We start from the raw sequence: 12,559 nt of genomic DNA on the forward strand, positions 1-12,559 counted from the left end.
GCCTGGGTCTCTGAGGATGCTTTCTTCCAGAATGGACAAAGGAGGACAGAGGGGGTTAGAAAAAGCTAATTATCAATCAGAAGTCAAGAGTGACTGCTCAAAAGTGGACTTCTACCACTGAGTGTTGCCTAACCTCCCGAGCCTCAGTTTTCTCATCTGTAAATGGGGCAAGCAGAGGAGGTATCAACTTCCACAGTACTGCCAAGAGGACAGAGAGTATGCGTTAAAGACTATGTGGTTCCTGGAGCTTTGTGTTAGCACTCTGTGAAGCACGGGTTCTTAATTATGTGGGTCATGGGCCCCTGGGAGAACCTGATGCTATCTATGACTCCTTCCCACCCCTTCCTAAGCCCCCCAGAAACGTCATCTCTCAAAAGAGCTCGCCCACGGTGCCAGGGTTTGACCCAGGTGTTCCTGGACCCAGGTGAAGGCACGGGCCTCTTCAATGCTCATTTCAACGGTGCCGTCTCCACTCGGTTCTCGAAGCCTCCACCTGTGGTTCACTAAACACGGCCACCCGCATCCGCACCACCCCTCCCAATCCCAATCCCCTCCCCCGCCTCTGCAGGGGGCTGATCCCAGCTGTCTGCACAGCCCCCGAGGGTCCGCGCGGGCTGAGCGGCCGCAGGAGGGGGCGGGCCCGGCTGTCGGCCCGCCCCGCGTCGGGCTCGGGGTGAGGGCTCCGACCTATGACGGGAGGGAAACTCCTGTGTCCGGGGGGCGGGAGTGAGGGGCGGGGGGGAAGCATGCGGCTGAAAGGCGCATTGATGCAGCCGGCGGTGGCCTCGGAGCGCGGCGGGGCCGGATTGTGATCACGTCCCGGCTCCCGGGTCGTCGCCTCCTCCTCCTCCTCGCCTGCTCTGCGCGTCCCGGGGCCGCCGCGCGCCATGCGCCTCCAGGGCCCCGCCACCGCCTCCCCGCAGCGGCTCCTCGGCCTCCTGCTGCTCCTGCTGCTGCAGCTGCGGGCGCCGTCGAGCGCCTCCGAGACCCCCAAGGGGAAGCAAAAGGCTCTGCTCCGGCAGAGGGAGGTGGTGGACCTGGTGAGTCCGGTGGAGGGGACAGAGCCCCGAGCGGGGACGGGGGAGGGGGTGTATGTCTTGCGTGCGCCTGGGGGTCCCGCTTTGTCTGAGTCTACGGGGAAGGAAGGACCTGGGCTTTGCGGGTAGTGGAGTCCTGGAACTGGCGAGGGAGACCGATATGAGAGGGCCATCGTGAACCAGAGATGCCCCACGGGTCGTGTGGGACGCCCCAGAGTACAGGGAGTCGCCCAATAATTTCTGACCTCTGAGCCCCCATCGATTCCCGGCCCCCCCCCCACCCCCCAGGGATGGAGAGGGTTAGGGCTGCAATGAGAGTAGAATGAGGAGCTTGGGTAGGTTAGAACGTGGGCCAGGGAGCTGCCTGGGACACCCTGGACTAACTGACCTCCTGGGTGGGCCTGGGCCAGGGACTTGCAACGTGTCCTCTCTTGGGGCTGGTGGCCACATCTGCCAGCGGGAGAGAATAACAATCCTCACCCAACATCCGTCCAACTCTTTGTAACTTGATGACAGTGAGTCATGTTGGGTCATCTTCCTAGGGAGTATGGGCTGCAGTTTACTTTGTTGGACGACCACAGCTGGGCCAGGAATTGTTCAGAGGGTTTACGATCAGAAGGGGAAATGAAGGGGCCCAGCACTAACCCTCCAAGGACCCATTTCATTGTTCTGTTTAGACAGATGGGCAGCCCTTCCAGACACCCTGGGTCTTCAGCCTGTGACCACCAGGTAGGAGCATCACAGCTGAACTAAGGGAGAAGACAGTTACCAGCAGAGCTAATAAATAGCCCAAGTGCTCTCTGAAGGGGTAATCTATGGGAAGGTCTGTTTACTTAAAGCTCTTTCCTTCTAAAAGTCAACAAACCCAGTGAAGGGCAGAGTGGTTCTCTACCCTGGAGCAAGAGTGATGGTTTCAAAACCACCATATTCCTTGGCATATAATAAACTTCAATCTTTAAGCAGACAAATATGGGTTACAGGCATTGCAGGACATAAGAGGGGGCATTTTTTTGATAAAAAACTGTTTCGAATTTGTCAAGCTGCCATTGTAAACTGAGCTAATAAGCCAAGCTCCCTGGCAGCTAGTTCTATGCCAGATTCAAAAGCTCTGTAAAAAAATTCCTGCCGTTCCACACTGCACTTTTTGGTGTGGTGCTATGTAATTTTGCTCCACAAAGCAGACTGTGTGTTCAGGGCTACAGTTCTATTTTTAGTGCCTAAATTGTTTAAAACTCTACCAAATGAATGTGGTTCATGTGCAGTCTGCATTTTATGAATCTGTCGTTATGATACACAAAATACCCCCTTTCCCTATAAAGCTAGCAACTTTTTTTCTTTCCCTCCAAGGATTTACAGTACCTGCGGTTTCCCACAACTCTAGCCCGACTTGGAAAACTTTATTGTGCAGCCTGGCTCAGGTGCATCCTGTAGATTGGATTTGGTTTTGCTGGGGGGAAAGAATCCACACAGTCATTAAGGTTTCAACAGATTCTATAAAGCAGCTTCTTTGTACGGGATCTTTCAAAGCCTTCCTTTCAAGCGTGCAACAAGCTCTGCCCCCTGGTGGCCAGTGAAAGAAACAGGGGTTCCTTCTGCAGACATTCATGGAACCCCTACCTGATACTAATCATGTGCTGGGTTAGTGAAAGAAGTGAAAGAAGGCAGATGTAATACCTGTGGAACCGAATTCAGTAAAATTATGTGGTCTCTGAAATGCAGTTTTTAGATAAAAAGGTGAATAAAAATTCTCAACCATGGCGCAATTGACTTTTGGGGCTAGATGATTCTTTGTTGCTTTGTTGTTGTTTGTGCATCTAGCATGCTTAGCCGCATCCCTGCCATCTACCCACTAGGTGCCAATAGCAACCTCTCCCTCCCAAGCTGTGACAACCGAAAATGTCTCCAGACATTGCCAGGTATCCTCTGGGGGACAAAATTGTCCCCCGTTAAGAACTGCTCATATATAGAAAAATAAAACTTTGATCTGAGGGGAATAACAGTGAAAAAAAAAATCAAAGAATACCAGAAGTTGTATTGTTTCTCCCTTCCCACTTGAAATCTATGTGTAAACATTGCATATATCTGCTAGTGAAAGTAACCTATCTACTAAATGAAAATTAAAGTATATCTACTAAATTTAAATTTAAATCTAAATAAAATTAAAGTATATCTACCAAAATGAAAATTAAGTATAAAATTAAGCCAACTAGAATGTTTTATACTTTAGCATGTCTTTGAGTACTTTTGCAATTTTGTTAAATACGTTTCTTATTATTTCTCTGGCAGCAAATAAATAGAAGTGTCTTTTTTTTTTTTTTTCTTAAAGTCAGGAAAATGGCACTGGTCAAAGTCATAAAAATCATTTAGCAAAATAAAGATCAAATTAGTGATGTGAGAAGATTGATTGGCAAACATTAGATACATAAGGATCTTTCCTAGGCAGTGTCATTACTGTATTTAATAATATGACCATATCTAACCCTAGATGGTGAAATTAAAAAATAAGCTTTGTTAGAGAAATGCAAATCAAAACTACAATGAAGTATCACCTCACACCGGTCAGAATGGCCATCACCAAAAAATCTACAAACAATAAATGCTGGAGAGGGTGTGGAGAAAAGGGAACCCTCTTGCACTGTTGGTGGGAATGTAAATTGATACAGCCACTATGGAGAACAGTATGGAGGTCCCTTAAAATACTAAAAATAGAACTACCATATGACCCAGCAATCCCACTACTGGGCATATACCCTGAGAAAACCATAATTCAAAAAGAGTCATGTACCACAATATTCATTGCAGCACTATTTACAATAGCCAGGACATGGAAGCAACCTAAGTGTCCATCGACAGATGAATGGATAAAGAAAATGTGGCACATATATACAATGGAATATTACTCAGCCATAAAAAGAAATGAAATTGAGCTATTTGTAGTGAGGTGGATGGACCTAGAGTTTGTCATACAGGGTGAAGTAAGTCAGAAAGAGAAAAACAAATACCGTATGCTAACACATATATATGGAATCAAAAAAAAAAAAAGGTTCTGATGAACCTAGAGGCAGGACAGAAATAAAGATGCAGACGTAGAGAATGGACTTGAGGACACGGGGAGGGGGAAGGGTAAGTTGGGATGAAGTTAGAGAGTGGCATTGACATATATACACTACCAAATGTAAAATAGATAGCTAGTAGAAGCAGCTGAATAGCATAGGGAGATCAGCTCCGTGCTTTGTGACCACCTAGAGGGGTGGGATAGGGAGGGTGGGAGGGAGATGCAAGAGCGAGGGGATATGGGGATATATGTATACATATAGCTGATTCACTTTGTTATACAGCAGAAACTAACACAACATTATAAAGCAATTATACTCCAATAAAGATGTTAAAAAAAAAAGCTTTGAAGTTATTTTAATATATAAGGAATCTTGATTTTTTTGTTCTCACTGGACAGTATATTTATAGAGAATGATAGTATTAGATCATTTATACAAATAGGGATTGTTAAAGTAAAAATTTAAATGAATTGGGCTTGCGGTTTGAAGGGTCTAATAATGGACCAATTCAGGGATAGGCACGAGGATTAGGCAGATGGAGATCCAGCTTTACCACTGATGTAGCTGTATTGCTGTGGGTGGCTTATGGCTATGTGTGTTACCCAGCAGGTTTGCTAATGCTCTCTTCCCCAGTCCTAGTCCACTCAAGGGAGTGGACACACTTCCCCTGGGCCACTATCTCACATGGTCTTGAGGAAATAATAAGAATACTCATGGCTGACTATATACTATGTGCCAGGTACTGCTCTAGCACATTTTATGTATTATCTCACTTAAATCTCCTACAAGGTAAGAATCTTTATTATTTTTCCCCATATTTCAGTTAAGGAAACAGGCATTGAAATGTTGAATAACTTGCTCTATCTCACATAGCTAATAAATGGTGGAGCCAGGATTAAAATCCAGAGTATATGACTCTAGAATCTATCACTCAACTTCTACGTGATACTACGGCACCACCCCCCCAAGGAAAACAGAGATAATCCTAGCACTTAAGAGTTTGTTAGATTACTGCCACCCTATTAAAGACTAATGGTCACTTGCAATGAGATTATTTATTCCTTCTTCTTGGTGGGGAGGGCTGAGTGGGGTTGGAGGCCAGAAGTGTTCCAACACTTCCTCCACATGAAAATAGGGAGGAGAAGCATGTGTGCTTATCCAACTTAGAGATATTGCCAGTGTAAGATAACTATTGAGTTAAGATTTTATTTTATAATTATATCTCTGAGAATTTATCTTAGGGAAATAATTGAAAAGAAGAAAAAAGCTATGTGGATAAAGATTTTCATTACAATAATGTTAACGATAGAAAAAAAATAGAAATAACGATCCCAAAATAGTGCAATGTTTGCATAAAATTGTAAAAGTATAATTCTGAAATCCAAGTCTCTTTACAATATGTAGGGTTAGAAGAAAAGAGCAGTATATCAAATTATGTCTACCTTAGAATACAGCCATTTAAAAATTGTGTATGCTTTTAATGAGCAGTAGAAAAAAGCAGACAAATGAAAACATTTTCTCTTCTTTGATTGTGTGTGTGTGTAAAGTCTGCAAAAAAAAAAAAAGAATAGGAAAGAAATCCTAATATTTTAGAAATAAGTTTAAAAATCCGTTCTTTATATATAAAAAATAACTCATCTGGAACATGGGCAAGTGGTATGAAGGGATTCTTGACTCCAAGGCCTCAAAGTAAATGCAGTTCTGAGTCTTTGAATCTTAAGTGAAGGGAGTTTTTCCCCCTTTCTTTTTTCTGTTGCAGTATAATGGCATGTGCTTACAAGGGCCTGCGGGGGTGCCTGGGCGAGATGGGAGCCCTGGGGCCAATGGCATCCCTGGTACCCCTGGGATCCCAGGTCGAGATGGATTCAAAGGAGAAAAGGGGGAATGCCTGAGGGAAGTCTTTGAGGAGTCCTGGACGCCTAACTATAAGCAGTGTTCGTGGAGTTCACTGAATTATGGCATAGACCTTGGAAAAATTGCGGTAAGTAAAGTCTGAATTATTTTAAAGTTGAAGTAAAACTTAAAGGTTTTCATAGTTGAGTGATAATTTTAAGTGTGATTTTATTTTATTTTTACTAAAAGACAAAAAGTATTAAGGAATGGGTACCATGTGACTTCTAACTTAGAATTAGTGAAAACATTGATAACATTTCAGAATTAATTTTATAAAGCTATTTCTGAGATAAATATATCACCATATTATTTTAACCCTAACAATACTTAAAATAACTTACTCTTTTTTTTTTTTAAATGGAAACAAAAAGGGAGAGCATAGGTGTCTGTGTTGGACAGTAAGCAACTTTCCAATCTTGTCCTAAAGTGCATTTAAATTAGTCTAAGAAATTCTGCTGTGGTTCCAGATATAAAGGTGAAAAGAAATATCCAAGAAATTAACACATGATTGGAATTATCTAGAGGTGGGAAGTCCATTGGTATTTGTCCTTATTCTGGGTAGCAGGCCCAGCTTAAAATTGCTAAGCTTAAGAGAAGTAGAATGGACCAGAGATACACTACAATGACCATTTAAAATTATTCTGTAATATTTAGGGAGAAAAATTACTCAAAATAGCTTGTCTGGCAATGCATTTGGATTAATGACTCAGTCACTTTGATTAGTGTTTGCTTCCAAAGTAACTGGCAAGTCCACTGGGCTGGCACAGAGTTGAAGTTGGTGCCATTTCAAGCCTCTTTCTTCTTTTGTTGACAGACTCTGTACATGGTTCTATATCCACAATATATTATTCCTTGATATTAACCACTACTACCACCAGGCAAATAGAAGAGATTTTATTTTCATAAAGCTCTCAGGTTCTAAGTAGCAATCTGTGTATTATCCCTGCTCCTCTTTCAGCTCTTTAATGTCCGCTCTATTATCTATAAAAATGTTTGAGGCTGTCTTGATTTGATTTCTGTGTGGTAGAATTTCCATATAGCTTCCATAGTTTGGTGACTGACCAGTTATATTTTCACACGTGTTTTCTTAGAAAGCATTTTGTTAAAATGTTGCCTACTTCTTTAAACACCTGACGTTGATAGACTGGTTGCTTATTTATAGTTCATCAAAAGTTGCTGGCTGAGTTCTCTCTAAAAACTTGCCCTGTGGACTCTGGATTATTAATACAATATGTTTTCAAGTTCCTTTTAGCAGTGGTCAGAATGGGTTTGGGAGCCTTCTACAGGTAAAAGGTAGTAGGACCATGAGCCAATAGACAAACAAATTTTGCAAAGACCTGGGTCTTATCATTGTGTCATATAGGTAAAGACTAAAAACCCCACCTATGCTTTACTCCTGATATTGTTTTCTGTTGCTTAAAAAGAAACAGGTTAGGGACTTCCCTGGTGGTCCAGTGGTTAAGACTCCGTGCTCCCAATGCAGGGGGCCCGGGTTCGATCTCTGGCCAGGTAGCTAGATCCCGCATGCTGCAATTAAAAGATCCCGCACAAGGCAATGAAGATCTCGCATGCCTCAACTAAGACCCAGCGCAGTCAAATAAATAAATAAATATTAAAAAAAAAAAAAAAAAGAAACAGGTCAAAGTAATATATATGGGCAGTGCTAGTCTAGAATGTAAGTTCCACGAGGGCAGGGATTCTGTGTTGTTTACTGTTGTATCTATAGTATCCAGAACGTAGGAAATAATTTTGGAATAAAAAGAAAAGTAAATATATAGACTGTTTTGGTCTAAAATACTGAAGACTGGCTGTTTTTGGTAAAAACTGAAAGATACCCTCAGTGGAGTGAATAATTCTAAGAAAGCCATAATTCTATTTTCTTAGAGTTTCTAATATCAGAGTCTCTTTTCCATTTGCAGAGAACTGCTTTCCCTCTGTAAAAGCTAAGTTTTTAAAATGCAGTTTGGGGAAAAGGATAGTTAAATAAAATGCACAATACAATTTGAAAGCATCTTTTTAATTAAAATTGAAAATGCTAATTAAACCCTATTTCTGTGTTTGTGACAGGAGTGTACATTCACAAAGATGCGTTCGAACAGCGCCCTAAGAGTTTTGTTCAGTGGCTCGCTTCGGTTAAAATGCAGAAGCGCATGCTGTCAGCGTTGGTATTTCACATTCAATGGAGCTGAATGTTCAGGACCTCTTCCTATTGAAGCCATAATTTATTTGGACCAAGGAAGCCCTGAACTGAATTCGACAATTAATATTCATCGCACTTCTTCTGGTACGTAGAATGGTGACGTTGCAGAATGTGCCTCAGATCTTTAGAGACTAAAGATTAGTTTTGAGTCCACTATCATGGTAGGTCATAGCAAGCTTTCTGTGCATAATTCTCCATCCTGGTTGCACTTCAGAATTTCTTATAGATCTTTTAAAAACTATGTGGATGCCTGGGTCTCATCTGTGATCAACTGAATCAGAATCTTGGGGTAAGACCCCAGCAGCTGTGTTTTTTAAAAGATCACAAGGTTGAAAATCACTGAGTTAGATGAAATGGCGAAATAGCCAATAATGCCGTAGAGCAGTGGTTTTCAACCTTAGCTATACCTTGTGTTCAACTGGGGAACTTTAAAAAATCACCGTGCCTGGGTAACACTCCTCCATGAAGGCTGACTTAATGGGTCTGGTTGCACCTCAGGCAATGGAACTTCCAAAATCTCTCCTGGTTATCTCAATGTTCAGCCAAGCTTGAGAACCACTGGCTTAGATTGATAAGAAGGCTGATTTCTCTGCCTTGTTCTTTAAAAAGGTAGGTACAGTCCGCTGCATTTGTAAAAGAGAACATTTCTATATTGTTCCTGCATTCTCTGTTTGCTTCTACCTCCTATAAAAGAAACGACATTCAATTAAACCAGTGGTCACTTAAGCTGTTAAAAAAAAAAACCTTGGACTTCCCTGGTGGTCCAGTGGTTAAAACCCTACGCTCGCACTGCAGGGGGCGCGGGTTCCATCCCTGGTCAGGGAAGATCCCGCATGCTGTGCGTGGCCAAAAAACCCCAAAACTATTGGGTTTTTTGTTTTGTTTTGTTCTGTTTTTGTTGAGTTTTTTGGGGTTTGTTTTGCTGTATTTTAAGGTTCATTGAAAGAGTTTAGAAGCTACCAAAAAGTAGAAGGGGAAAAAACTACCTATTAATGTCATCACCCAGACACACCACTATGAGCATTTGGCTGCCAGCTATTTTGCTTTCTTGAGTTGCTGTGTGGCAGGAGCTGGGAGTGTGGCACACCATAACACAACACATGCCGAGAGAATCACAAGGTGTCGATAGCGATAGCTTCATTTCCCTGATTTCTTGAAAGGATTTCTCATGAATCTTGTACTTAAAAATGTCAGAGGGAAGAGAAGAGATCCCCTCACTGCTAACCAGAAGAAATATTTCAGCATTCTTAGGGATCAAGTCAGATACTGATCCCCCAAATTAATAGAGCACATTTATCCCTAAGAAATCAAGGGCATCCCTTCCATTTTCTTCCTCAGATCCCCACAATATCCTCAAGATGTAAAGAAGATACTTTAACCCCTTCTCTCTGCACATAGAGGAGGTCCAGGGAAATAAAGTGTCTTACCCTGAACAGTCGACTCTGTCCTGGAGAGCAGAAACCAGAGCCCTGCTCTCTTGTCTCCCAAGACAAGGTTTGATCAGATGAAAAAGCCTTTTCACTAAGTTCTGTGCTATAAAGGAAGAGGTGCTTTCCATCTGAGAAGCAGTAACTAAAATTTTTAAAATCTGGGTAAAATACAAAATTTGACTAGGAAGTGATATGTGTTTAAATAGTAGTTGATATAAGCAACTTACTTTCTATTGTAGTATCTTTAAATGTGTGTGTTAATATCTTGCTATAATGTAAGCTCTCAGGCCTAGGAACTGTGACCTATACATACATATACTTTGTAAATTATTTAACATAGCATTTCCCAACCATGTTGTGGAAACTTATTTGGTGTGATCAGTTGGGTAGAATGTCAGAAGTAATTTGTTATTCATAACAGTTTTTGTCTTAAGATGAGTTAAAGGTTACCTCTATAATAAATTCACTTTCCCTTGCACACTGATACTCTTTCTTGAGGGAAAGGAAAGGGATGCACTTACAGTTTGCACATCAGAGGATGACATTAAGCCTTGGATATGTCCATGGGAGTTTGACATACATTAGGATGTCATCTTCTTACCTGGATCTAGGAGGAAAACAGGTTGAGAACCCCTAATCCAACATAGTTTAAGTGCTTAATAAGCTGCAATACTACCTTATCACAGAAAAAATGTTCATTCATTCAAAAAACATTATTTCATTTGTTAAAGACCATGAAGTGACCACTTGACTCTCCCCGTCCCGTGTGAGGCTGACACTGAACGCAAACTTGTCTGACCTCCTGTGGGATGAAGTGAACAAATTTTTAGGCCGTGGATGTCAAGACCTTGGGAGAACATGAGGATTTCCAGGCTTTCTCACCTGGCATGATACTGAGAATTCTAGATTAAATGGGATTGTGGGCACGCACTGCTTAGTTCTCCCAACTTTGAAAGGGGCCTGAACCAGTCACAGGTCCCCAGATTCAGAGGGACTTGCCTTCAATTCACTGATGTCACAGCTGGTGGAAGCAGATTGCTTTAGGCCTGCAACCCCTGGCTCGGTTCAAATGCACTAACCTTAACCAGATAGGAAAACTAACCAGTCACATGTGGTCATCCCTACCCTACTTATATGTAAGAACCCGTTTTCTTAAAGAATGTGCCAATCTGCCAGCCTTTTCCCCCTGACACAGACGTCAAAGGGGTTGTACCTTTTGCCTATTAAAATCAACACTGGGGGAATTTTTTTTAATGTTGGAGAAGAGCCTTGATAAGAAGGAATGCGACTTATATATATTAGTATGTGAAAGTCGAGAGGACCTGTGAAAAGGCACGTGTTTATAAACCATAAAAACACAGAGGAAAAACAGGATTTACTTAGTTTTTTGTTTTTTTCATGGTGAGGAAATTCTGGATTGAAGGACTGATATAATGATTACGCTAGAATTTTCTTTTAATGTTATAAAAGTCCTTTTTTTTTCTAGTTGAATACCATCAAGTGTATACAGGTAAGTGTTGGAAAGGGCTTTCTTTACAAAAGACTTACATATCACGTCGAAGTCTTGGCTTTTAAAAGTGTAGGCTTCCTTTGTTTAGTCAAATAAATTGCTTTTTTTTGTTTTAGGTCATCTCTGTAACTAAACAAAGTCTCCCTTTATGATTAAAACCTCTAAGAAAATTCCCCGTGAAGCTTATTTCATAGAATGGATATGTATACATCTTTAAAAAAATATTTATGTGCTAAGAAAAAGAGAACTTATCTGTATGAGACCTTTATTAAGTATTAGCATTTTTAATTCCCTGTACATTAAGTAGATTTAACCTAGCTTGCTGAAGTAATACAGTTGAGCTAAAGGTTTTTGCTTTTTGTTCTATAGAGATCTGTAATTCTCACCTTGTTTTGCAGTGGAAGGACTCTGTGAAGGAATTGGTGCCGGACTAGTAGACATTGCTATCTGGGTTGGAACTTGCTCAGATTACCCGAAAGGAGATGCCTCTACGGGGTGGAATTCAGTGTCTCGTATCATTATTGAAGAGCTGCCAAAATAAATCCTTTCGTTTTTGTTCCCTACCTCTCTTGTATTATACCTTTGAATGGTTCATTTTAGTGACCCCTTATATAATTTTTATGTGTACATCTGAATGAAAAAACAAAACTAAATGTGTTTACAGACCAAAGTGTGATTTCACACTGTTTTTAGATCCAGTATTCATTTTCCTTCCATCAAAACTGGTTTTGGGATTTTTGTAGAAAATTAAAATACTTTCTTCATATTCCCATTCCCTGAACCTATAATTTGGAATGTTACTGCGGTCTCCGTTTCTTTCCTGTTCTCTTAGTGTAGCACTTTTTAAAATATAAAAGCTACCAGTCTTTGTATAAGTTGTAAATGTTCAGAATTGTTTTATATCTGTGAAATAAAACTTATTTCAAACAACTTTAATATCTTTAACGTAATTGCCACTAAAATGAGGGTTTCTGGTACTTTATATCTGGAAAGTTGAGGATAAACCTGATTTTGTATTTATCCGTTTAACAATCATGTTTTAAATTTAGTACATGTATAGTCCTGTTCCATATTTTGAGGGATTCAAAGAGAAAGGGATATTTATGTGTCAGGAAATGCACTAGCACTTTACAAATTTTATCTTAATTTAACAAAGAGTAAAAAGACGGGGACTCTGGTCTCAAACTGCTTACCATTTGGTAGGGAAACTAAGATACACACAAAAATAACAAATCAAAGATTTAATATGTTGATTGTGACAAAAGTTGTTGAAGAGGTGGTATAATTCAAAGAAAGGCCTATCACTTCTGGCTGAGGTGATCAGAAAGAATTCATGATGAAGGAAGTACAGGTGTAAGACTGATAAAGTTAAGTAAATCCTGGGCTTGACTTGGAAGTGTCAGTATGAACTCATAAGGTATCCTAAATAAAGC

General features: G+C 40.9%; 1 protein-coding gene across 1 annotated transcript; it reads left to right on the plus strand.

Moving 5' to 3' along the window:
- Positions 1-734: 734 nt before the first annotated feature.
- CTHRC1 (collagen triple helix repeat containing 1) lies at positions 735-12,056 on the plus strand. Its single transcript, XM_068526246.1, has 4 exons — positions 735-1,040; positions 5,853-6,074; positions 8,054-8,270; positions 11,525-12,056. The coding sequence occupies exons 1-4, from the start codon at positions 888-890 to the stop codon at positions 11,665-11,667; spliced, it is 735 nt and encodes a 244-aa protein (XP_068382347.1). The 5' UTR covers positions 735-887; the 3' UTR covers positions 11,668-12,056.
- Positions 12,057-12,559: the final 503 nt, after the last annotated feature.

This window comes from Eschrichtius robustus, chromosome 17 (assembly GCF_028021215.1).
Source record: "Eschrichtius robustus isolate mEscRob2 chromosome 17, mEscRob2.pri, whole genome shotgun sequence".
Classification (NCBI taxonomy): Eukaryota; Metazoa; Chordata; class Mammalia; order Artiodactyla; family Eschrichtiidae; genus Eschrichtius; species Eschrichtius robustus.